Here is a 25,762-nt window from a genome sequence, read left to right on the forward strand (position 1 = left end):
AGTCATAATTATTCAAAATTGCGAGTTTATTAGTTCTTACAAAACAAACGCGTTCTAGTGTCTAAAGTTCTAAACTAAAGAGTGACTTTTAATGTTGAATCTGCATGACACTGCATGTCCTGAGCATACATTTCAGAACATGGTACGTAATTACCGATTTTAGTTACCTAAAACAAAATCTGTGTATAGTTCTATATCGGATTTTTTTCTCGAGATCCACTTAAAAAGCAGTCGCGATCGACCGATTGAGCACCCCTGGTTTATATCTACTCACGCAAATACAACTTGCTTATTTTAGGTTTAATTCAATAATATAAGGTCCGCTACGCTCCTGTTATTCCTCTGGTGTTACAAGAGATTATGGGCTGCGGTGATCACTTATCATCAGGTGACCACTATACTCGTTTGTCCTCCTCTACCATTAAAAAAAATTAAATCGGTAATTCCATACCTAAACGCTTCAAATTGTACTTATGACTATTTTGAGCTCCTCGAACTCAAAAATATAATTTGTGTTAGAAGTTTACAGAGTTACCTGTTCTACGAGTATACTAAAAATGCTGTTTCTATGTGTTAAAAGTTTAATAAAATACTTTTTTTGAATTTTCAAACGGCAATTATTTTGAATAAATGAACTGATTTTCACGCAGTTGGCGGTATTCGAAGCAGCTTTTCGAGCCTCACAAATAATATTTGAGTTTCAATAGTTTTTGGAATCGATTGGTAAAGCAGTTTAAAAGTAATTCCAAAAAATACACATGAAAAATAATTTTTCGTAGTTTTTTTGAGATTTCTTAAAATCTACAGGTCCGAATCGGGCCAAATTGAATTCAAATTCTAAGTTTAGTCAAGCCCTTCCCAATGGCACTAATCGCGATGAAATTGGTCGAGCAGTTTAAAAGTTCTAAGAGGTTCTTTATTCACTCAATCGCTCCACGTGTCCTAAAATGCTAACAAAGATATTTACGAAAGCAAAATTGAATTATTTTGTCAAAGTTCTTATTATATCTAAAATATTCTCTTTCCGAACAAATCCAATAAAGCCATACGAATACTTTTTGATTTCAATAAGACTTTGGTAGGTTTCCAACGAATGTATCAATTACATTATGGTAGAATATTTTTTGTATGATAAGTGTTTTGTATGAAAGGGCTTAATTGTACTGTTATACTAAATAACCATATTTATGCCATCATCATATCATCTAAAATATATAAAATAAGATGACCCACATAGCCCAGTGGTTAGTGACCCACATAGCCTACTGAGCTAGAGGTCCTGGATTCGAATACCGATAGGTGCAGACATTTATATGATGATTATGGATGTTTGGAAAGAGGAAGAGACTGACCCCATGTCACGGGCTGTCCTAGTTTGGGGGGTTAAGCATTAAGCAAAATTGTATTTTTTTTGCAACAAATAAAGTATTATTATTATAATATATATACATATTTCGGTCAACGGATCAGCCTAGCTATCCAACGCGGAAATGCTGCCAGTATTCTTGGTACGCTTTCACGTAATGATGGTTTTAATTTTATGTAGTAAGTATATTTTATTAAATATATCATTGTCTTGTACCCATGGTACAGGCTATGCCTAGTTTGAGGCAAGATAATTTGTGTAAAAGTGTGTCAATATTATATTATATTTAAGATGTCCACTACTGAACAAAGATATCCACGACGATATACGCTCCATCCAACCTATGCCAGCGATCTTGACCAGATCATCGGTTAACCTAGCCTAACCCAGTCTATCCTACCTCCTACCTCCTATCATAAGTATGTATGCAGTATTCTGCGTATTCCGTTATGTTTACGCAAAAAATAAAATAAAAAAGCCTATATTTCTACTACTTTCCAATTTTTACAAAAAAAAAACACTTAAAACTTTACTGAGCTATTAAATTAACTATAAATTAAATATTAGTTAGTACAAAATTAACTTTACAAAATAAATTAAATAGTAGTTGCCTCTACGGCTAAGGCCTTCCCTAAACCTTTCCAATACGCTCTCTCTCTGGCTCTTTTCATCCAGTCCGGTCCAACTTTGCCTAAAAATATCACTCCATCTTCTCTTTTGTCTCCATCTTTGTGTAGCCTTCCCATGGTATCCATTCCGTAACTCTTTTCGTCTATCTTAAATCATCTAACCTGAATATATGACCTGCCCAGCCAAATTTCAGCCGTCTGGTCCTTGCTATGGCATACGTCAGTTTAGATTTTTTTTTATTTTGTCTGTAATTCTGCTCCTGCATGCATGCTCCTTTCCATTTTTCTTTGGCTGACTACAATCTTACTCTCATCCTTCTTCTTCCTTAGCGCTTAGCTTCATATGTGTTGGCAGTATGGAGACTTCATAAACTTTTTTCGCAATAGTTATGGTTATTTAACAAGTAATTCGAATGCTAATATTAAGGGTATTAATTTAATAATAAACAAATGTATTGGCAAGAGATCTCTACAAAGAGAACCTGCATGAACAAATCATTGTTTAGGACGCAGAGATATGCGCTGCTTGACGAGTTTGTCTATGCATTAATAATAATAATAATATAAAATATACACACAACTCATCAACACCACATCTTCATACTCAAAACGCTTGAACCAAGTTACTTGGCATATGCCCGTACCTTCATTACCAATCCAAAGTCGAGAACAAAAATCTGTTGTAAAATAAAAAAAAAAATAATAATAATGTATTTGTTTCACAAAAAGAACTCATTCTAATTATTAAACAAACAAATTCAATGAAGAATGTTGTGTATGTAAAATAAAGTTTTAGCATCTGAAGACGAAATAGGAGGAACCTGTATTTCGGCTTACAGAGCCAAGCCGCTCGAATCACATAAAGTAATTTACTAAGATGCTTGCATTTCCATATAATTAAATGTTATTTACACTAATATTGGGCTTGTCTGTGGTCTGATGAATGAGTGGATGTGAGAAGGTGTATCTTTAGTTGGGAGTAAGTGTGCATTGTGGCAATTGTGTGTAAATGTTGAGATACGGTTTTATGAGTATAAATAATAATAAGTAATAATATATTTGTATATTTACTTTCTACTTTGATACGACTAGGATCTGCTCAGATTTGTCATACGTAAGACTATAAAGGTCGGTAAAGACTGTATTGAGCGGATATATGTTAAGCAGTTAATTTTGCTGTAAATATAGAGGGAATGTATAAATTTTGAGAAACTTTGGAATTGGCTGTATCAAGGGGGGGGGCACTGGTATCACGTAATAATAATAATTATAATAATAAGGTGTCTCATACGTGGAGGAGGACTGGCATTGTACAAAGTTGATAATGTTCTACGTGCCTTTCTTGGCTCATGTATGAGGTACTGGACCACGGTTCTGTGTAGCCATGATGCAGTGGCAATATTAACATTTCGAAACCTATAAGGATTGAGCGGGGTATCTATCAGGGTGTAATGGGTTCTGCTGAGGAATTCTAAGCTAGGGTTTTTGTTTCGCAGAAGAGAAGGACGAAATAAACAGGACATGATATCGCAATGTAATTTGTAAGGATAAATGTGCGACCATACATGTACCAAGTGCAGGTTTGAAAGGGGTTAGATTTTTAGTTAGATATCTTGAATGGGCTTGCAAAATGCTTTAAGAGCAAGGCCTTCGCCAGCCTCGCGAAAACAGAATATCAATCGCTGGAACTATGTGTGCTCAAGCATTGAGTGCAGGTGATCCCGAAAAATAAAGTGTCGTTTAATTCCCAGATTATATACGTTAGGCAATCGGATATCTTATGTTTATAGATGTGCACAGGTATCTTTAGTTCGCGCATTTATTTCTCAACTTCATGCGTATTCACTGGCCTTATAAAGTCACAACGTCACAATGCAAAATACCACCCGCATCACGTTGACGTCTGGCATTCCACAACCGCGTGTTTTGCAAGAAATTTCTTACGTCGCACAGCCACTTTGTGGAATCATAACCGGCTGCTGTTTTCCCGAACCGATACCCTCAAGAAAACAGCATACTTGTACCTAAAGGCCGGCAACGCATTTTAAGACACCTGTTGCTGTGGTTTTCCAAGGGAGTTTGTCTGACCCCTTCCCATCCCGTAAGCCTCTTGCCCGTTTGCCCCTTCTTATACAAAAAAACTATACACTACATCCCAAGGCCCGTTAATTTATAGTACATCAGCTTGGAGATATATTCCCAAGGAACTCCAAAAATATTAAAATAATCTTCATTATTTAAATTGGAAGTTTCGTAAAAATTTCAACGTCACCTCATTTTCTTAACCTAGAAAGCTCTTAAGGATAAAATCTCAGGTGTAAAGGTGAGATTAAAGAAAATTCCAAGAAAAGTCGCGCACAGCACTTTCCTAGATTCTAAAATTCACGATCCTCTTTGATTTAAGCTGACTCAGACAGTTTAGTTCTTGTGAAAAATTGCGAAATCTTTAAGCGAAATTTGATTATTCTTTTGATAAATTGTTTCTTTTTGCGTTTTTCTGATCCTGCAAAAATTAATAAGCATAATTTTTATTGAAACAGTCTAAAGCTAGATTAGATGAGAGATACATAATTCTTATAAAAATTTCTGTGTATTATTATTATATAAATGTTTGGATTAACATTCCCAAACTTTAGGAGCTACCTAGAGAATTGTTAAAGGCCGTTTTTGTGGTAAAGGTTACTAATACATAAATGAATTTCCTAATCATGCCACCGATTGGGAATGGTGCTACCGTCCTTAGGGTATCAAATTATAAATTTGATTTTATAAAAAAAGTCGCTGATTTTCTTAAGTCTGTTGTCCTCAAGTTTGACCTATGAATATTTGAAAGGCACCAACCACCACAGACATAGATCCAAGTAGATAACGCAAATCCCCTCCGTCTGTGTGAAAACCAAGCGTACCCTTTTTTTTGTACTTACTGTGAAGTTGTTAAAAATGCCAATGCATCGAGCCTTACGTTTAGCCACTCACCTCATCATTAGTTGACGTTTTCAGTACATAAATAGCCGGTATTGCTTATTACTAAAATCGGTAATGTATTATAAATCATAATAAAAATTAAAAGCGTCATAGGAAGAGAATTGCACCTCTTTTTATCGTCTTTTTGACACACGAAGTACATACACTCGCGGCATCTTTTTGGATCCATGTCTATGCCAACCACCCTTTCGAATATTAGTATTAGTTTATTAGTATAGTATTCGTTTGTTAGTATTGACGTTTAATATGTCATTCCCATTCTATTCTGATTTAAAATAATCAAAAGCTCCTATGTAGCGGATGTCCATGGGTGGTTGCCTTACTATTTCCCATCATGTTATATAAGACAGGGCAAAGCGGCTCTTGCACAAGAAACAAATTTACCACAGGACAAGAAGATCCAAGAAGAATATATATTAGATTTGAACAATTTTTCACGGGCTATTTAAATATTTACTAATACTGCACTTTCTGATAAGTATTTTAAGCTCAATTTAAAGTTTAATTTGTCTGAAACAAAAGTTTCAAAAGCTTAATGAAGCACTTTGTGTCAAAGTTCTTGTTGTTTTCAGAAGTGTTTCGAAGTTGTGGATTCGTTCTGATTTTCTGATTACAAACCAGTGTTTTTTTTATAATATACGTATTAACTAAAAGGCATAAAAAGGCATTTATTTTCTCAAAATTGATTCCTTTAGAATTCTTTTTGATGTCATTTCTTATACTACTAGATACTACTACCGCTTCGCAAACAAATGGCGCTCTGAGAGAGAAGAAGCGGCGCAAGAAACTCTCCCAGCATTCTTTTTTTTGCGCTCTTTTCAATAAAAATATACAATAGTGTACAGTCATTTCTATCGCTATAAAATAATCACAATCTAGTCCCAGGCTGTCCTATCATTTAGATATTCAGCACTGGAGTAATAGGATTTACGATAGAGCCATTTTTTTATAAAACATTTAAATTTATTTATAGATAATGCCTGAACAGTGGCTGGGACTTTATTGTAGAAGTGTATACATTTACCCTTAAAGCTATTATGTATCTTATGAAGCCTACTAGAATTAGTTACAAGCAATCCCTTATTTCTAGAGTTATAATAGTGAAAATCACTATTAAGAGCAAAAAGGTGACGATTTTTGTGACTATGTAGGTAACTTCAATTCCTGCCTTATTGACGATAGATGCAAAATATAAAAATTAACAAAAATCTTATTTTGCAAATTGAAAGATGGAATAACTTCATCAAATAAATGTATTGTCCTCGATAAACCTACGAAGTTTGAACGAAATCTGGCCGTTTTTTGTGGGTCAAAATCGCGCCCAAATGAGTCGGTCACTGTCAAATTGTTTGACTTTAACACCGAATACAAAAGAAAGAGCTTCTCAGATTAAGTAATTTTTTTTTTCGAAATCCTGGACGAATTAAGCACTAATTAATCTAACTAACAAACTTATCCCTTAGATAAGGGATTGGTCTCTGCTGCGCTGCAAGTAGATACCGCAGGCGTAGTCGAAAAGTGCGGCAACTAATACTACGCCCAAGTGGGCGTACTTGATCTAGTCTCTAACAATGTATGACGTTGACGTGCCACATGTCCTGTTAAATTTTAGTAATAATTAAGGAAGACACTGAGATCATATATCATCAGCAATTATTGTGTATTTTATTAATTATTTCAATTTAAAATGGATGAGCGTCAAGATGCCACGCACACAAACATCTAATAGTTGCCGTAATAAAAAAGCTATGTTCTTAGGTAGTGCGATATCTAGTTGGAGGGCAGCGAGCAACAATCCTTAATGTAAGACTGATCATACAATTTCGCTGGTTGAATAGTCATGCTGGTTGAATGACAGTACTGCTAGAGCTAGCAGCTCTAAATAAAAATTAAAAATAGTTTAAAAAAAAACTAAAAATCACGCTTTGGTTGAAAAGATAATGGTTGAAATTTAAAATTAACATCAATCATCAGTATCTTCCATCAATATCAAGACTTCCTGTCTTACCGACGATAGATACAAATTATATAAATTAACAAAAATCTTATTTTGCAAATTGAAATATGGAATAACTTTATCAAATAAATGTAGTGTCCTCGATAAAACTACAAAGTTTGAACGAAATCTGGCCGTTTTAAGTAGGTCAAAATTGCACCCAAATGAGTCGGTTACAAACGAACATACATAAAGGTGAAGCTAATAAAAAGCATGTAAAAATGACAGTAAGTGAATGAGTGATACATATATAATCCAACCAAATTATATGTAAGTAAGATCTTTGAAGGCATAATAATATTACTATCCCCTGTATATACAGGGGAGTACTTTATGATTATTCTTTAAAGTGAACGTCGCGTAAAATGGAGTGTTTCTGTATATAACTGCCCCCTTTTACTCTTACTCCTAAGTCTATGAGAATTTTGAAAGTTGATGAAACGAAAAAGCGACAGTAAAAAGAGCAGTCACATCAATTTATAATATTTAACATGGGAGATTATGAGATAGGAAGCATAATACAATGTTTTGGTACCAGGCGGTCATAGTTAAAGAAGAGATTGTCTTAAGTATGGCGCGACTATACCTTAATATATTCTGACTCCAAGCGCACGACGTATTACTATATACCAGGAGATCATATTATTATATATATTAGTGGTGGTAGGAATGTCTTTCATAGCAGTTGAAATCATCTGTCATCCTAGCAACACGTACCAGGAATTCATATGCAGTTTAGAGGTTCAGGCATCATGCAGGTTTCACTTCTGACATGTGTACTTTGTACGCACGCAATGTTTTTTTCAATTTCTGCCTGGTTTGACAAATTCTGACACACCAGAACTTATCTTAAATAAGCCATACACATTATTACAGCTAATACGATAAAACATGAAATATAATTCATGACACATTTCAAAGAAACGCTTAGGGGCGTATTTTGTAGGCATTTGATACCAAAGTAATTAGTAAAAATGTCACGTTCTCGTATTCCAAGTTTTCCAGAAATTTAATATTTGTTGCAAAATATTTTTCTGTGAAATAATTTTTAGTTGACACTGTAAAAATATTATCATTTTAGCGATAATGTCCACATTTTGCTGCAATACAGAGAAGTCAAGAGAGATACTGAACCATGTCTGGATTTTCCGTTTAGATAATCTTTTTGGGGAAACCTATAACCAAGGCTTTGCAGTTGGACTACTCATTCGAGTGTCTTAAATAGATATATATCGAAAATTTAGACAAACTTTCAAGTTTTTATATGTTAAGAAAAATAGTAATCAATCTGAGATCCACACAATTTGTTAATTATATTTAGATGGTTACCATCAGGAAACATACACCGAGTAAGACCCAAAATAATGTCTCTCACAATGACAAAAAAAATTGTGTCGCACTCTGGGAGTGCCAAGTGTCAACTTGAACATTAACGTTGTGCCATTTTGAATATTTTAAAATTATTAGGGGATAATTAATCACGAATTGCTTTATTTATCACAATAAAAAGGACTAGCATTTATGTGGTTTAACATAATATTTATTTATTGCGCTATCGTACACAAAATTGACAATTTATATTAATTAAAAAAATTATGATTAAGAACTATTACTTTTACTAAAAACTTTCTCTCTGAAAAATCAACTTTCATCCATAATTTCAGAATCTGTTTCGTTAGCACTTGTATAATAATTCATTGTGCATGAACCTCTAAACTGCATATGAAGTCCTGGTACATGTTGCTAGGATGACACATTATCTTAACCGCTATGAAATACATTAATTACCACTGAGTAGGGATGGATACTTACGTACATTACTATCACCCGTAGATAGAAGATTGATGGAGTATGTAAAAGTGATAGCAATAGTCAGTGACGTGTGTTATAATTTCATGTTTTCGTTCTGGACGATTTGTAAAACGTAATAGACAACAATGTTCAAAATCACCATGGCAACCATTGTCTGTTGGGAGCAGATGAAGCGTCTCGTAACGGTGTCGCGAGTCCAGACATTTTATCTCATTTAAAAATATGCGTACCGCGCTAAACGAAGTTATCACATCAAAACTGGATGTAAAAGCAAAAAATAGGGAGTTTTGGAAGGAAATTGAGGAAATATTATATTATTATGAATAACATTAGTTTAAGGTATGTATAATTAAAACTTAATAACACATTAAAAACTGTAATCTATAGTCTTGAATAGACATGCTTATTATTATTAGGTGATTGGTATTCATAATTGATAGTTAAGTTAGTTTAAATTACAAATTAAGGGACGGCTATTTTAGAAGAATAGCTGGCATTAATGAATAAAAAAAAGACAAAAAGATATAGATGCAAGTCTATTCAGCATGATTATATTCTACTTAATTTTAGTTACGTTTTTATGAAAGGGGGGACAGAGTAGTGTAAGGGTCACCTACTGTTAAATCATGCAATACCAGAGAAATATAAAAAATAAAATAAAACAAGTAAAAAAATAAGTAAGATACATTTCCCAGCCAGGTTTATGAAGACGGATATTCGAAGAAGAACATATACTTTGAGACGAGACAATATATGCAATGTTCTATGCGCAATGTACAACTAAGCTAACTGTCACAAAATAAATGCAATTTAAATAGAAATTTTATATTTCTGTCTTACCTTTAAGGAAGATGGACGCTTCCGCCTGTATTTCCGGAAAGCCTTCTACCGTTGCTTTACACAAGTATCTCCCGGCTGTGTGTGTGTCTGTCGTAAGCGTCAAATTTGCTGTCTTTCCCACGCGCTACGGAAATAGAAAATAGCGGTTAGTAAGTTCAATTGCCTGTCAGTATATAATACATAACAAGAAATGCTATTATAATATTGAAGACACAAACACACGTTGGGACACGATAAAGTCAACTCAATACTTTAAAGCTTATTTTCATGACAATAAGGGACGAGACGAGCAGGGCGTTCAAATGGTAATTGATACGCCTTGCCCAGTGCTGCTCAGGATTCTTGAAATATCCAAAAATTCTGAGCGGCACTACAATTGCGCTCATCTCCTTGAGACATATGATAAGTCTCATTTGCCCAGTAATATCACTAGCTACGACGCTTTTCAGACAGAAACAAAATAATGCTTACACATTACTGCTTCACGGCACAAAAAGGTGCTGTTGTGGTACCCAAAATCTAGCCGACATCCTGTGCAAAGGATATCCTCCCACTTTAAAAGTATTTGAGAAAAATGTAGTACCTGACCTTGTAATGGAATTTTTAGCGGATTGGATTGATTTTAGTGAAATTTTGTTTGATTTTGGGAGGTTACCTTGATGTTTTCGATTTACATGTTAGCACAGCGCCGCTGCAATAATTTTATTCTTAAGGTTTTTGAATAGAGAAAAGGTTTGTGCTTAAGACCAGAAAAATATCATCAGTCTCCCCTAGTCGACTCGAGCCGATTTTAAACGAAGAGCGTTATAAAGATGAATGTGACAGCGTAGTCTCATTTAAAATTCAAAGCAGTCTCACCTCCAAAATAAACAATCATTGCTTTTCTTACAAAATTTGCTGTATTTCCGTACACCAACATTGCATACTACCCTATCAACTTACTAAAAAAATAGACTCATCCACACAATAATAATTTGAAATACAAGTTTATTACATAAAGAACTTTCCTAAAGACAATAAACGCGCTAAACACTTGTATTTCGCTCTAGTGAAATGTTAGGACGTCCCAGTTTTCAATAAATTTTACCGGTAATATCTAGGGCTGTCCAGCCATTGTAAATAAAATCGTTATGACACTTATCTTTTAGATAACTAAGTTACTAAGAACTTTAAATTGCTGAGAAAACAATTTAATAAATAAAAAATTGTATTTTGCTTTTTAAAATGCGTTTAAATATCATACAAATTGAAACGTTATAGCCGAATAAAAATTGAAACAAAGATTCATTTACTTCATTTGAACTTATAATAGAATATTTTTTTTTTTAAGTTGCTTATTTAGTACCAATAATTTTAAAGACATAATTTTATACCATTAAAAGGTTGCTTCAATTACTCTGTGATAACCCTAACAATCAAAATGGCGTGACTTATCTTGATACAAGTTAGTAGCGATACAAATTCAGCAAGTCATATAGCTCTAACACGCTGACTATATTTTGCAAAGAATAACAGCTAATGTAAACTTTGCACGAGTTTTGGGGTGTTGAAGGTGCCAGTTACGCCAAACAATTGAATAGTTTGACATCTTGTTAACATTTTATTTAGATTTTAGGTACGTGTGGTGACCCTGATGTATTAGCTTTTCTTATCGCAAAGTTCTAAAGCTACATCTTCGAGTCAAAGATTTTTGTGTCCATAGATAGCCAGTTAATTAATATCTAATACAAAATATTATGTTACATAACTGATGTTTCGAACTTAAAGTCACTGCTTAATGATTTTTGAAGTGAAAACTTCTTTAGCGGGTTGCGCACTTTTCTTGGGATGTATAAAATGTTTAACCTGCATCAGGACACGTGGCCTGACTGAAAATTCGTAAGACAGTCTTTGAAATTATGGATGAAAGTTGATTTTTCTGACAGATAAACATTTTAGTTGCGAAGTGTTAATTTTTTGTGTAACAAAAACTGTCATTTTTCTTTACAATAGCGCAATAAATGAATATTAATGCGATGGTGCGAAATTATTCCGTAACCGTTAAAAATATTCCAAAATGCACAACGTTAGTGTTCAAGTTCACACTTCTACCGACAACCCGTTATTTTTGTACATACTATAGATATCCCTAGGATTTACTGCAGAACTGTTAATCATGGCTCACTGTAACAACAACATGCTATCAAATTCATAGACGTCTATCTGACATCAGTCCTGCCTATTACAATGCATTACCGCTCAATTTTTTGAAAGACAAGATAAGCCACAAATTAGGATATCATCCCCACCATCTGGATGTGTGGCGGTCCTCCACAGTGCGGTTTACAAGGAGCTTTCTTCCACGTACTACAAAGCTGTGGAATGAACGTTCCTTGTACGGTGTTTCCGGGACGATACGACATGGGTACCTTCAAAAAAAGCGCGTACACCTTTCTTAAAGGCGGGCAACGCTCCTGTGATTCCTCTGGTGTTGCAAGAGAATGTGGTCGGCGGTGATCACTTAACACCAGGTGACCCATACACTCAGTTGTCCTTCTTTTCCATAAAAAAAGACCTCGTCACTTAAAGACATAAGATGTTAAGTATCACTAATACAGTCATAACAGTAGCTATGGTGGCCTTCAACGGAAACACGTCACTTTTTGACGGCAAGAGGCAAAAAAGCTGTTCCATAATCCTGCGCAAGCAAACTTCCCGCTGGTAAATCACAAATATCCTTAAATACTTTTTTCCCAATATCTAGTTTAATCCTTATATGCTTTTATTTTATCTTTATTTTATATATAATTCTTCTGTGAGTGTGTATGTCACTGAACTCCTCCTAGACGGCTGGACCGATTTGGATGAAATTTTTTGTGTGAGTTCAAGGGGATTCGAGGATGGTTTAGATTCACAATTGAACTACCTCCTAAACGGCTGGACCGATTTTGATGATGTTTTTGTGTGTTCCAGTGAATTTGAGATTGGTGTGTGTCTTCAGGTGGATTCGAGAATGGTTTAGATTCACAATTAAACTACCTCCTAAACGGCTGGACCGATTTTGATGATTTTTTTGTTTGTTTCAGTGAATTTGAGATTGGTTTAGATTCTCAATTCCGTCCATATAATATAATTCTCTCCGTCCATATAAATAAGAACTCCTCTTAACGGCTGGACAGATTTTGCAAATTTAAGACGTGTATACAGGACAACGTCTGTTGGGTCCACTAGTATATATATATATATATATATATATATATAAATCACAGAGAGAGAGTCAGTAACAAAGAGAAAGACAGACAAATATTAAAAAAATTGGAAGTATCTCTGATGTGTGTACTTTTTGTTAGTCAACGCTTTATTTTTACTCGCTTTGTATTAGCTTCACCTGTATATATGTTTGTTTGTAACCGACTCATTTGGGCGCGATTTTGACCCACTTTAAACGGCACAATTTCATTCAAACTTCGTAGATTTATCGAGGATCGATGAAAATACATTAATTTGATAAAATTATTGCATTTTTCAATTTGCAAAATAAGATTCTTGTTAATTTGTTTAATTAATAATTTAAATAATGTTCATCTATCGTCTATAAGGCAGGAATTGATGTTAATTTTAAATTTCAACCATTTTCTTTAACCGATTTATCTAATATCAGGAAATTTTCGAATACCAAAGAGAATTTTTAATTCATCAATGCAAATGAATGTTTAAAAAAAAAACTAAAAAACTCGCTGTTATAAATAATCCAATATGTTTTAGTTCGGTTTTCTATATTATATATATTATCTAAGCGTGTTTTTTACTTCTTTTTAACTACTATTTATTAGTACTTTTATAGACTCCTCGCACGCAAACGATGCTAAGAAGTAATATAGAGTTTTATTGACACAGAGAAACACTCTCTAGTATTTGGATACATGCAGGTTACTTTAAAGCAACTAAGCCATGCTAACTTTAATAATCTGCAGATTTGTTGACACTTCTATTCAAAACATTATGATTTTGTAGAAAAATATCTGAATTAATGAATACTTACGATATTAGTATCTTCTTCCAAATGTTCCCATACAATTTCTGGTTTCGGAAATCCATCCACATCACAGCTAAGTGTAACTTGCTTTCCTATCTCTGCTTCCACATCTTTTGGCCGGCTTCTGAACGATGGAGGATCTACACAAGAAAACATGTTTAGTAATGTAATATCCGTACGACCGATCGATACGAGCCTTGCTCGGATTTTTAAGAAGGTACAAAACTTGAACATAAAAAAACGTTAGTACATCTGGATTTGAACCGGGATCATCTGCTTTCTGGATCACCCGATGTCCCATCTGAGCTATTATAGTTTTGTATATAGTGGCGAAATTTACCTTACCCCTGCGCTCGTCACCTTGCGACATAAGATGTATAGTCTCATTTGCCCAGTAATTTCAATAGCTACGCACAGTAATGCTTACACATTACTGCTTCACGGCAGAAATAGGCGCCGTTGTGTGTACACATAATCTAGCCGGCTCCCTGTGCCAAGGAGCCTCCCACTGGTATTAGTATAACACAGTTATTGTCGCATCTTATAAAATCATACGGAACCGTTCACGTGCTAATCCGACTCTCACTTAGTAAATTTTTCGTTTTAGAAAGACGGAATAAACACAGAAAATATTCAAAAAGGGTTTACTCACATGTTACTTGAAGTGTTTCAGTCTCTTCACTTCTGCCGACTCCGTTGAACACCATACACTTCACTGTGTCACCATTGTGATGTCTTGTTAAATTGTGTATGACCTACAGCATAAAATATATTATCAATGGGGTATAATTAAAGGCTACTATTAATATACTCAGAACCAGTTGTAGATTCTAGTTGCTAAATGATTTGCCCTTCATTGAGTGGCAATATTTAACTACTCAAAACATTAGATGTAGAATACATTATATATGAACTTAATCTTATTAACAATGCAGGAACTTAAATAACTCCCGACGAATCGTGAACGCTCAAACTGCTCGAACCGAATTACGTTTGCAAGAGTTAATATCTATAAATATTCAGACACCATTAAGGCTGGAATAGCACTTACCAATTCTGAACTATTCCCAACGATCGATTCGCTTAAAACCCATCTGATAGTCAAATTGTTGGGATTTGCGTCCGCTGTGCAAACTGAAAAAGGAAAATAGTTGAGCAAAAATGTCCGATATTCAAATGGAATTTTAATCTTAGTACTGCGGTTGTTAGGAATATGAATACTAGTTCAACAATTAATATTCGCTGAATTTTGATGAGCCCGTTTGAGTCCATCATTATTCATGGACCGTATAAGTAACGGCTCGTGGGTTCAATTTACTTCTCGGAACAAACTTCTTTAGGCGCTACAAATCAAACGATACAAATCACCACATAAGTAAGTAACTAGTCAATAAAGGGCGCCGTAGCTAGCTAGTGAAATTACTGATACGCCCTGCCATTAAAATGCAGTACCGCTTAAGGTTTTTGACACAAATTTCTGAGCAGCACTGTAATTGCGCTTGTCACCTTAAGACTTGATGTTAAGTCTCATTTGCCTAGTAATTCCACTAGCTATGGAGCCCTTCAGACCGAAACACAATAATGCTTACGCATTACTGTTTCACGGCAGAAATAGGCGCCGCATTTGAAATATTTAGAATAATAATACAAAAGACTTTTATTTCACTAACACAACTATACTCATTACAAATTATGCGACACAGAGTTTAGCAATTCAAAAACAGGTGTAAGAAATATTAAGTTAAAAAAGGTAAGAGAAAAATTATTTATTAGCAACTCAATAAGTTCTCAATAAATTGATTATGATAACTAAGCAATCGATGAATTGTTCAACAAGCAATTAAATTAGATTATGAATGAACATTAACAATATCAATATCATTTAAACACTTCTTATCTCTTTATAGATCCGGCATAAATTTCAAATTTAGATTAATATTATAACATGTGTTATTTTATGGAACATACTAGCTGACCCGGCAAACGTTGTTTTGCAATATAAATTATTTTTGGATATAGGCCGTTTCTTGGACATTGCAAAATTAGTTTATTTTAAATAAAATATTTTTTCTCGTAGCCTAAGTAACTCCTTATTAGATCATCTATCTGCCAATAAAAGTCCCGTCAAAATTGGTCGAGCCATTTCAGAGATTAGCCGGAACAAACAGAAACAGAAAATTGTAAAAAAAAATGTTTTGGTGTATTTACCGTACCTACCATATATACATGGTGTAATAGTTAAGAGTACACAGGCGATTATTTCGTAACTATTACAGATATCAAAAAACTTTAAACTGATATCGAAAGTACTTTACCTAATGAATAAAATAATAACTTATTAAAAATAAAACGATAAATATCCAAAAATAATACATTAAACACTCCCATACATGTAGTATAAGATAGTAGAAAGTAGTTTTACTCTCCTTAGTTTAAGTGGAATTGTACCTACTCATTTTACCCTTATCATTTTATTAAAATTATGTATGATATTATAATTTTGTAAAATATAGAGTTCGTCACTGTATTACACAACGAGGACGTCACTTCAAACCTCTGCATTGAATACAAAATTTTATACTTTCTAAGAAATAAAACGTATGGGAGTGTTTAATTTAAAATTTTTGGATATTTCTAGTTGTATTTCTAATATGTTATAATTGTCATTTTACTCATTAGGTAAAGTGCTCTCGATATCAGTTTAAAGTTTTTTTATATCTGTAATAGTTACGGAATGATCGCCTGTGCACACTTAACGATTAAACAAGGTATATTCATATAAATGTAGGTAGTAAAAACGGTTATTTCAATATTACAAACAGACAGTTCAGTTTTAGTTCTATGTATAAATTACGATGTATAGATGAACATAATTTTTTGAGTGCTTTGTTAAGCCCGCTTAAACGTTACTTGTGGCGGTGACGTGGGGCGGGTCGTTTCCTTGCCTAAAATATCGTAAATGGCTGGTCCATGCGTTATGCGTGAACGGGCGCTACTTGCAGTGACTAGATGATCCTGTTACCGAAAACACTACTTCATGTTTTAGTATTAAAGTTTTTTATATTTATTTTTATCGCTTATAAAACATCGACCTGTAATAGCCGAGTGGTTAGCGATCCTACCTACTAAGCTAGAGGTCCCGGGTTCGAATCCCGGTAGGTGCTAGCATTTATATGATGAATATGGATGTTTGTTTCCGACTCATGGATGTTTAAATGTATTAATGTATGTTTATATGAATTTATGTATGTTTATGTAAGTATATTGTATTAAATATATCATTGTCTTGTAACCCATAACACAGGCTATATATGCTTAACTTGGGAAAGATAATTTGTGTGAAAAGTGTGTCAATATTATTATTATATTATAAAATGATCGCATAACACCTTTATTTATTATCGCTTTATGTGGATTGATGCATCTAATTTACTCAAAAAATAAATAAAAATAAGTTGTGTTGTTTTTGACTTAAGGTACAACAGCTTACTTATTGTAATTGAAATAGTTTGTAAAACGATGAATCTGTACCTGATGATTTAAAAGACATTTATTTTCTGCAAATTGATTTCTTTAGAATTCTTTTTGATGGCATTTCTAATATACTACATACAACTACCGCTTCGGAAACAAATGACACTCTGAGAAATAAAAAGTGGCGTAAGAAACTCTCCCAGCATTCTTTTTTTGCACTTTTTTTAATGAAATATATATTATTGTACTGTCATTGCTATTGCTGTAAAATAATCAAAATCGTAAATCATAATCTAGTCCCAGGTTGTCCGATCACTTAGATATTCAGTTGTTGAGTCGTAGGTTTTTACGACAAAGCCATTATTCAATAAAACATTGAAATTTATTTATAGATAATGCCTGAACAGTGGCTGAGACTTTATTATAGAAGTGTATACATTTACCCTTAAAGCGATTATGTATCTTATAACGCCTACTAGAATTAGTTACAAGCAATTCCTTATTTCTACAATTTATAATATGGCATGGGTACTTTCAAAAAAAGCGCGAACACATTTCTTTAAGGCTGGCAACGCTACTGTGATATGCAGCAAGAGAACATGGGCGGCGGTGATCACTTAACACTAGGCGACCCGTACGCTCGTTTGTCCTACTTTTCCATAAGAAATAAAAAAATAATAATTTCAGAAGTTACTCATATAAATTTTCAATGTGTACTTAAAATATTTATATTAAACCGTAAGAAAACTGTTTGAAAGTGAACATAGATTCCAACGAGTGCATGCATAATGCATTTCCCTCGATGACTGCCCCAGATCGAATTAGCAACCACACCTACGTGCTATATACTATAAAGATTTTGTTTAGTGACTTACGATAAAGTTGATTTTTCTTGAGAAAAGATTAATTCCTTACTAACAAAAAGATTATTAATATTATTAAAAATTTCGTTATACTATAAACTTTATTGGTTTGAAAAGGTTTGACAAAGGATATTAACGCGAACTCACTACACTAATTCAAGGAACTTTTTTCACATACTACAAAGCTGTGGAATGAGCTTCCTTGAGCAGTGTTTCCAGCACAATACGACATGAGTACCTCCTGTGATTCCTTTGGTGTTGCAAAAGAATGCGCTTCATTGTGTGTCTTATACTGCATTTATCACGGGGAGTGTTCCGAAGAGCTGTTTCACCTGATTCCTGCCGCCGAATTCCACCTTCGCACGACACGCCCCAAATAAGGATATCATCCCCACCATCTGGATGTGTGGCGGTCCTCCACAGTACGGATTTCAAGGAACTTTCATCCACGTTTCCTTCCTCTATGGCCGGCAACGCTCCTATGATTCCTCTGGTGTTGCAAGAGAACGTGGGTGGCGGTGATCACGTAACACCAGGTGACCCGTACGCTCGTATGTCTTCCTTTTCCATAAAAATATATTCTAAGTCTATTAAACGAACGGTTGGACCGTAGTAACAATACAAGCTCTTTGGTTGCACTTCGGAAATTGAAGAGATAGACAGTAGGTGAGTAATCGCGATCTCCACCCGAAAGAACATCGTCATCGAAATACGAAACAGCAAAGGAACGTCAGATGCAAAACAAGATCCGGAGTATTTACGAGGAAATTTAATTATTTCACTCGAAAGTAGAGTTTTGTTCTGCATTTTAATTTTTAACAAGGCCAGCGGTTTTGAATTAGTTGAAACGTTTTGGAAATAACGAGACGGACTTGGAATTAGCTTTATTATAATTTTATGTAGCTTCGTGAAATATGTACGGCGTACCTATTTTAATAATTATAATGATCCGTTTAAAACTTTAATTAACAATTTTATTTAGATCTTGCTTTTTAACCGACTTCAAAAAAGAGGAGGTTATTAATTCGATCGGTATTTTTTTATTACACCGATTTCTCTGAGATATATGATCCTATTTACGTATTTTTTTTAGTTCGATGCAGAATAGATGCCATTTGGTCCCATAAAAATTCTACATGGTATGGCCGAGTAGTTTTCATTTTATGAAAATTTTTTGTTTACCTCGATGATATAATTGTATTTTGTGTACGGCTTTTTTTGGAGTTTTAATTCAGGTTGATTACATATTATAATTATTAATTGACACTAAAAAGTAAAAAATGATAAAAATTCGTTTAAAAAACCGACTTCAAAATCTGAAAAGTATCAAATAACTAAAGTACCTACATTCGCCACGCGTGACTTTGAGCGGGTCAGCTTCGTCTAGAACAAAACAACCCAAGCGGACAGCCACGCGTGGCCAGACAACCTTAATATTTACAGTAAGTAAGCTGTTTATATAATATTAAGTTTTATTTTGCTTAGGGCTTGGCAACTACTTAAAACCTATCAATAGGTAGCACATATAAATAATAGCATTTTATTAATATTAAAGGTAAAGCTGTATCAAATTAAATTTTTAGTTAAGTATTTGATACTTTTCAATTTTTGAAGTCCGTTTTTTTAAACGTAGTTTTTTTTGTGAAAATGTTTTCAATTGCTAAGAGTAATTTAGAGATATTTTGGAAAATTAACTGCTGCCTCTCAATATATTGTGTGATTTTTTCTAAAAAAAAACTGATATTACGTAAACATCAGGAACAAACATAAACTTGTTATAACTATAGACTCGTCAGTCTAGTTTTTGTTGGGACATGTACAATATGCCTTTAAAATATTATTACAGAAAATATAAAAAAACGAATGTTTTACAAAATTTAAAAAAAAATTTTTAATACTTACGTTTGTTTTATAAATGTAACTATACTAATAATCTAAGGAATGGAAAACTCAGTAATTAGTTTCGAAATAGTTAGTTAGTCCATTAGAATTAGTTCGGATATGTATAAATAAATAATTTACATTTAATTACAATTTTCTGTAATGTTCACTTGAAGTTATTTTTAAATTATATTTTTTAGATTATAGTAGTACACATTTGTTTTTAATGTTAATTTATATTTATTTTTATATTAAGCATTATAATATCATTAATATTTTAGAAATTTTTGGCTTCGTGGAGTTTTTTTGAACCTTACAAAAAGTAAGTTATTAAGACTCGAATGAGCTTATATTTTTAGCAGCTTTATAAGATTTAACCCGTTTTCGAACTTAGAAATTTGCTTATATGAAGAACACATAAGATATTCATACATTTACTCAACTCCTTAATCCACGAACGGTATAAAATTACACAGTAGTTAGTAGAAATTTAGGTCAATACATTTAATGATGGCGCTTTCGAAAAGGTTTAGCATAAATAATGTTATACTTACTCAGAACGGCATCTGCTCCTTCTGGTATACTTCTGTTACCAGACTTAAATCGAATCTTCACTTTCGGCGCATATTTCACCTGCGAACAACGAAAAATATTGTTAGAAAATATTCGGTAAGAGATTATCATCATTTCAGCCAAAACACGTCCACTGCTGGACAAAGGTCTCCCCCAAAGATGGACATGATGATAGGTCCTGCGCTGCCGTCATCCAACCTCTTCCGCCGATCTTGACCAGATCGTCGGTATATAGTGTGGGGCCTACCAACACTACGCCTTCCGGTACGTGGTCGCCATTCGAGGACCTTACTGCCCCAACGGCCATCTGTCCTTCGAGCTATGTGCCCCGCCCACTACCACTTCAATATCGCAATAATTTGGGCTATGTTGATGACTTTGCTTCTCCTACGGATCCCCTCATTTCTGTTTCGATCTCGTAAGGAAACTCCGATTTTAGGAATATCCGGAATATTTATTACTGCGTGAAAAGTTAACAGGCATGGACTTTATAGGTGTTTTAGAACCAGCGAATTTTCGAAATTATCTACGAATGGATTCGAGATCGTTTGATATCTTATTATAAAATTTTGTCACACCATTCAATATTTATTTATACCGTTGACAGCCACGAGCGACTGAAATCAGTAACTTATGAGATTACACCTTCCTAAATACGTTTCTAATTAGGCTTCTAAATGATTCATTTAGTCAGAAACCACCCTTATTTCTGAATTTAGGATGCTAGCTTGCTGTGTGTGATTATGCTTGTCTAAATTCAGTAAACGACTGAATTCAGTGGAGTGTAATAAGCGATTAAGGCTGAAAAGGCTGGTTTAAATTGTTGGCCACAGTCACAATTTGTCAAAATATTCAATATTTAGTTAAAAACATTAAATAAAGGGCAAGATAGAGTTTAATTGTCATAAATAACTAACCGCCCGCTAAACTGGATAGATTTGCATTTAGATGTATTTGCATACAACTTTTCAACTCGCATTGTACATTTCACATCGATAAAAAAAGGTGTACGATAAAAAAATATTACAGCTTTTGCCAGTAATTCTATAGTTTGATTGTCCTAAAGATTTTATGTTATTTATTCAGTTATTATTTTTGCATGCTGATTGTGTTAGCATAGATATCAATAGGGCTTGAGTGACAAAGAATGTTAATCGACGCCATTTTACATTTTTTTATCTATTGAATTCACGATGAACGACAAGAAGCATTCTGTTTATTCAATTTGATTTTGCTACACCCTTATGTAAATATACATAATAAATATTAGCTGTGGTATTACTAAAGTTATTAAACATGTGTTGAACACCTGTTTTAATAAAGTTCTATTATAAATCTGTGTCTTACTGTTGTTTAGCGTTAAGCAATCCTTAAACATTGCTTATATTTAAACACATATTGAAGCTTAACAATTTGTTATGTTTTTAAAGTGATAATCCTCACTTCTAGGATTAATACACAAATAAAATTTGAAAGACAAAATTTTATGAACGATGCGGGATTCGAACCCACGACCTCCGGCGTTCCGTGCCGGTGCTCTAACCAGCTTAGCTAACCGTTCGAGTACCGCTTCGTTATAAAATTCTGTTTGCTTAACATGTTGTTTAGATTTACAAGAGCGACATCTCAAGTCAATATCCTAATATGCAAATATTGGGGTTGAGAAGGTTATCAACTGTAAAGTAGATCTTGTAGATGAAGCCACAACCTGAGAATTGAACAAAGCAAACAGAATTTTATAACGAAGGGTACTCGAGCGGTTGGTTGGAGCACCGGCGCGGAACGCCGGAGGTCATGGGTTCGAATCCCGCATCGTTCATAAAATTTTGTTTTTCAAAAAATATTTGTGTAGAATAGAGAAATCATACAACATTTTAACTATTAGTATAATTTATTTGGTGTTAAAATGCCTCTAATATTTCGGGTTACTATCTGTTGGCATGACCCCGCGCTTGAAATTTTACAATTTTGAAGACATTACAACTCATTTTTAATATTAGAATGAAAAGTATATTTATCAAAATCGGAATTTGTATTCTTCGTTTTTCCATATTATATCTTAATATATTAAGTTATTATTATATTCAAAATCAATGATGACTCCCATCAGCTTGAAATAAAAAAATCCATAAATTCAAATTCAAATTGAAATCCAAATATTTTTATTCAAAATAGGATGTGAACACACTTATTGAAAGTCAAAAAACTACCACCCATTCCAAAATGAATGCCTCAGACCTGAGAAGAATGGGCGCAACACACTCAGCGGGCTTTTTTTTTCCTTTTTTTCATAGTTTATATGTTATATTTATTATAAATAAAATACCATGTGGGCATTTTTCTGCCAAACTTCCCGCTCAACTGCAAAAAGCAGGCTAAGAAGGTAAAATAGACGCTAATAAATACGGTAAAAACATATCGAAGATAAATCTAAAAGATAAAAGATTTAATGAAGAATGACATAAGGCAAAATAGTCATCATAAAGGCATAGTCAGATTTGCAAAAACAGTTAAATGGAATTGGGCAGGCCACATATAAAGGCAACAAATGAATGCTTGAGCAGTGTTGACACACTACATGCTAAAGGAAGAAGAGAAAGACATTTCTTACTTACAAGGTCCCACAAAGCAAACAATAATGACGAATACGACGATAAACGAATATACGAATAACGAGAATAAAATAATGCAATAATAAATAATACCTTAGTGAAATTCATTTTTTATGTTAACATAAATAAATCTACAGTCCGACTTAATAGACTTTCCACTACCACGAGATCGGAATCTAAGCGAGTGAAACCGTTTGGCATTGCCAGTTGAAAAGATAAAGATAAAACCACATTAGATTTGTATAGAGATGTAAAAGCACTAGAAATGTCAAAAGATAATCCCGTTATATAAAACAATTCCATTGTCTATTCCAAAGCATTCAAATACATTTTCATTTCTCAACAATATATATCTGTTGCCGTATCTGGAAGCGGCTTGAGTGAGGGATTATCTGAAACGTACAGAAGATTTGATCCCCCAAGGAGACAACCTGTCAGAAATCTAATTCGCTTGGGAATACTGGAGGGTGATTCTCTAGATTTCTGTCCTGGCATTGATAAGGGCAATTGGGAAGGTGATGTTAATATCAGTGAAACAAGACTTCGTGTCCTACATAATAATACAAAATAATTTTGTTGAGAATTTTATATTTAACTCGTACACGCATTCGAAATTGTTTGTAGAGGCATTGCGGTTTTGCCCAAATATCAGATATATATAGATACATATCAGATATCTCCTTTGCACAGGAAGCAGGCTAGATTATGGGTACCACAAGCGCGCTAATTTCTGCCGTGAAGCAGTAATGTGTAAGCATTACTGTGATTCGGTCTGAAGGGCACCGTAGCTAGTGAAATTACTGGGCAAATGAGGCTTAACATCGTATGTCTCAAGGTGACGAGCGCAACTGTAGTGCCGCTCAGAATTTATGGGTTTTTTGAGAATCCTGAGCGGCACTGCATTGTAATTGGCATGGCGTATCAATTACCACCAGCTGAACGTCCTGCTCATCCCTTATTATCATAAAAAAAAGACAGTACCTAAAGGTAAACATATACTTTGAAATTTTTTACAGTCATACTAAATTATGATAATATGCAGGTAACTGTTATTTCAATAACAATGTATAATTCTATTTTTCGTTTTTTTAGACCTGCTCAACACCAATGTGCTTTAGAAAGTTATCAAATGTAAAGTAGATCCTGTAGATCCACAACGTGAGACTTGAACAAGGCATAAAAGATTTATCAACGATACGTCACTCGAACGGTTGGCTGAGTTGGAAGAGCCCTCACACGGAACTCGAGGGGTCGCGAGTTGGAGTCCCGGATCGTTCATAAAATTTAGATTTCAGTTTTATTTATCCCAGAATCTAGGGTTATCGTAACAAATTGAGAATTAATTTCGTTTTCAAATTTTATTTGTGTACTAAATCCCAGAAGTCAAACTTCCCAAAAGTCACTTCAAACACATAACAAAAAGTATTGAAAACATTTTTACAGAAAATACATAAAAGATTGTACCCTGCATTTTAATGAGCAGTCAAAAAAGAGGAAAAGAAAACTTACAAAATTTTAGAAAAATAAAACCGGATTATTGCTAACCTAAATTAAATTATAAATACACACGTTCTATAATATACTAAATCACTACCTAGTTGTTGATGGTCTATTATAAGTCATCTGTGGGGCGACATCTTTAACAGGTCTATGTCACTTCTAGAAACTTCTTATTTAGGTAGAAGTAGTATGAAAATAATTTTGAAAGAATTAACAATGATTTCTCAAAAGAATGAAAAGATCTAAAAAAAGTTTGATTCAAGAAATATGTTAAACGTATCAGTTATTTAGAGTTACAATTTAAAGGCGCCACACAAAATAATCTGGCAATAGATTAGGTGGCTTTAAAAATGCAAACCCATATATTATCCAGAGTTTTATAGCTCAACCCACTCCGAAATTTATATGGCTTTTTTTTAAGTAATGTATTTTGTTTATTGTCAACCATCCAACCCGTATTGAATGCGTTTAATGAATTTCCGCGTTTTTAAGAATTTATTGGTTCTGTATTGAATGGAGTTTTAAATTTAGGTGAGCTTAAAATGTTTGGCGAAGTTGGGAAATGAATTGTCATAACGAGCGACGGTTAGTCTTTGTGATAAATTCAATGGGAGCTTGTATGTTTATTGTATATTGTGTTCTTTGAATTATGCAAATTCTGCTTTGAGAGCTATGATCAGGGTTTGTTCAATAATATGTATTAATATTCAATCGACAATTTTCAATTATATAATGTGTATTTGTTAAATATTAGTAATTTTATATTAGAAATAAGGTGTTTAAGTTCATAAATATTCGGAAAAAATTATGAAACTGCTATTAAGTACAGAAAAATTCATAAAATCCATAGATATATTTATCATCTCATGGAAAGGTCATATATGAATTTGCGGTAGAATCCTAAAGTGATAATATTTAAATTTTCTTACTATGTTTACATTTTACAAATCGCGGAAAAAACAGTTTCCGTAGCCGTGTTAGTCTTTCGTTATCATGCAGCAATAAGGGCGAAAATTGGTTGACGAGTCGGAGCTGTCTCACTACGTTTAGTCGAAGTTCAGTATAATTAAAACACAGTAGGTAATAGAACAGTACTTTAACTTTATACTACAGCGTCCGAATTGACTCACGCACACATACACACGATTTACACTGCCGCTAAGCAATCTTAGAAAGACAAATCTGTTTAATGCCATGCCGGACGCCGCTGAGACTG

The 25,762-nt window shown here is 33.7% G+C and overlaps 1 protein-coding gene across 1 annotated transcript in view; it reads right to left on the minus strand.

The window, feature by feature from the left end:
• LOC126975607 (irregular chiasm C-roughest protein-like) overlaps positions 1 to 25,762 on the minus strand; it is a 151,969-nt gene that overhangs the window by 23,580 nt on the left and 102,627 nt on the right. The window contains exons 8-12 of the mRNA XM_050823577.1: positions 20,416 to 20,494; positions 14,695 to 14,777; positions 14,296 to 14,398; positions 13,650 to 13,783; positions 9,629 to 9,752 (exon numbers count right to left, since the gene is read on the minus strand). Of these exons, the coding sequence (XP_050679534.1) occupies positions 9,629 to 9,752; positions 13,650 to 13,783; positions 14,296 to 14,398; positions 14,695 to 14,777; positions 20,416 to 20,494 (523 nt within the window). The remainder of the gene's footprint in view (positions 1 to 9,628; positions 9,753 to 13,649; positions 13,784 to 14,295; positions 14,399 to 14,694; positions 14,778 to 20,415; positions 20,495 to 25,762) is intronic.

The sequence above is a fragment of the Leptidea sinapis genome, chromosome 2 (genome assembly GCF_905404315.1).
Source record: "Leptidea sinapis chromosome 2, ilLepSina1.1, whole genome shotgun sequence".
NCBI lineage: Eukaryota > Metazoa > Arthropoda > Insecta > Lepidoptera > Pieridae > Leptidea > Leptidea sinapis.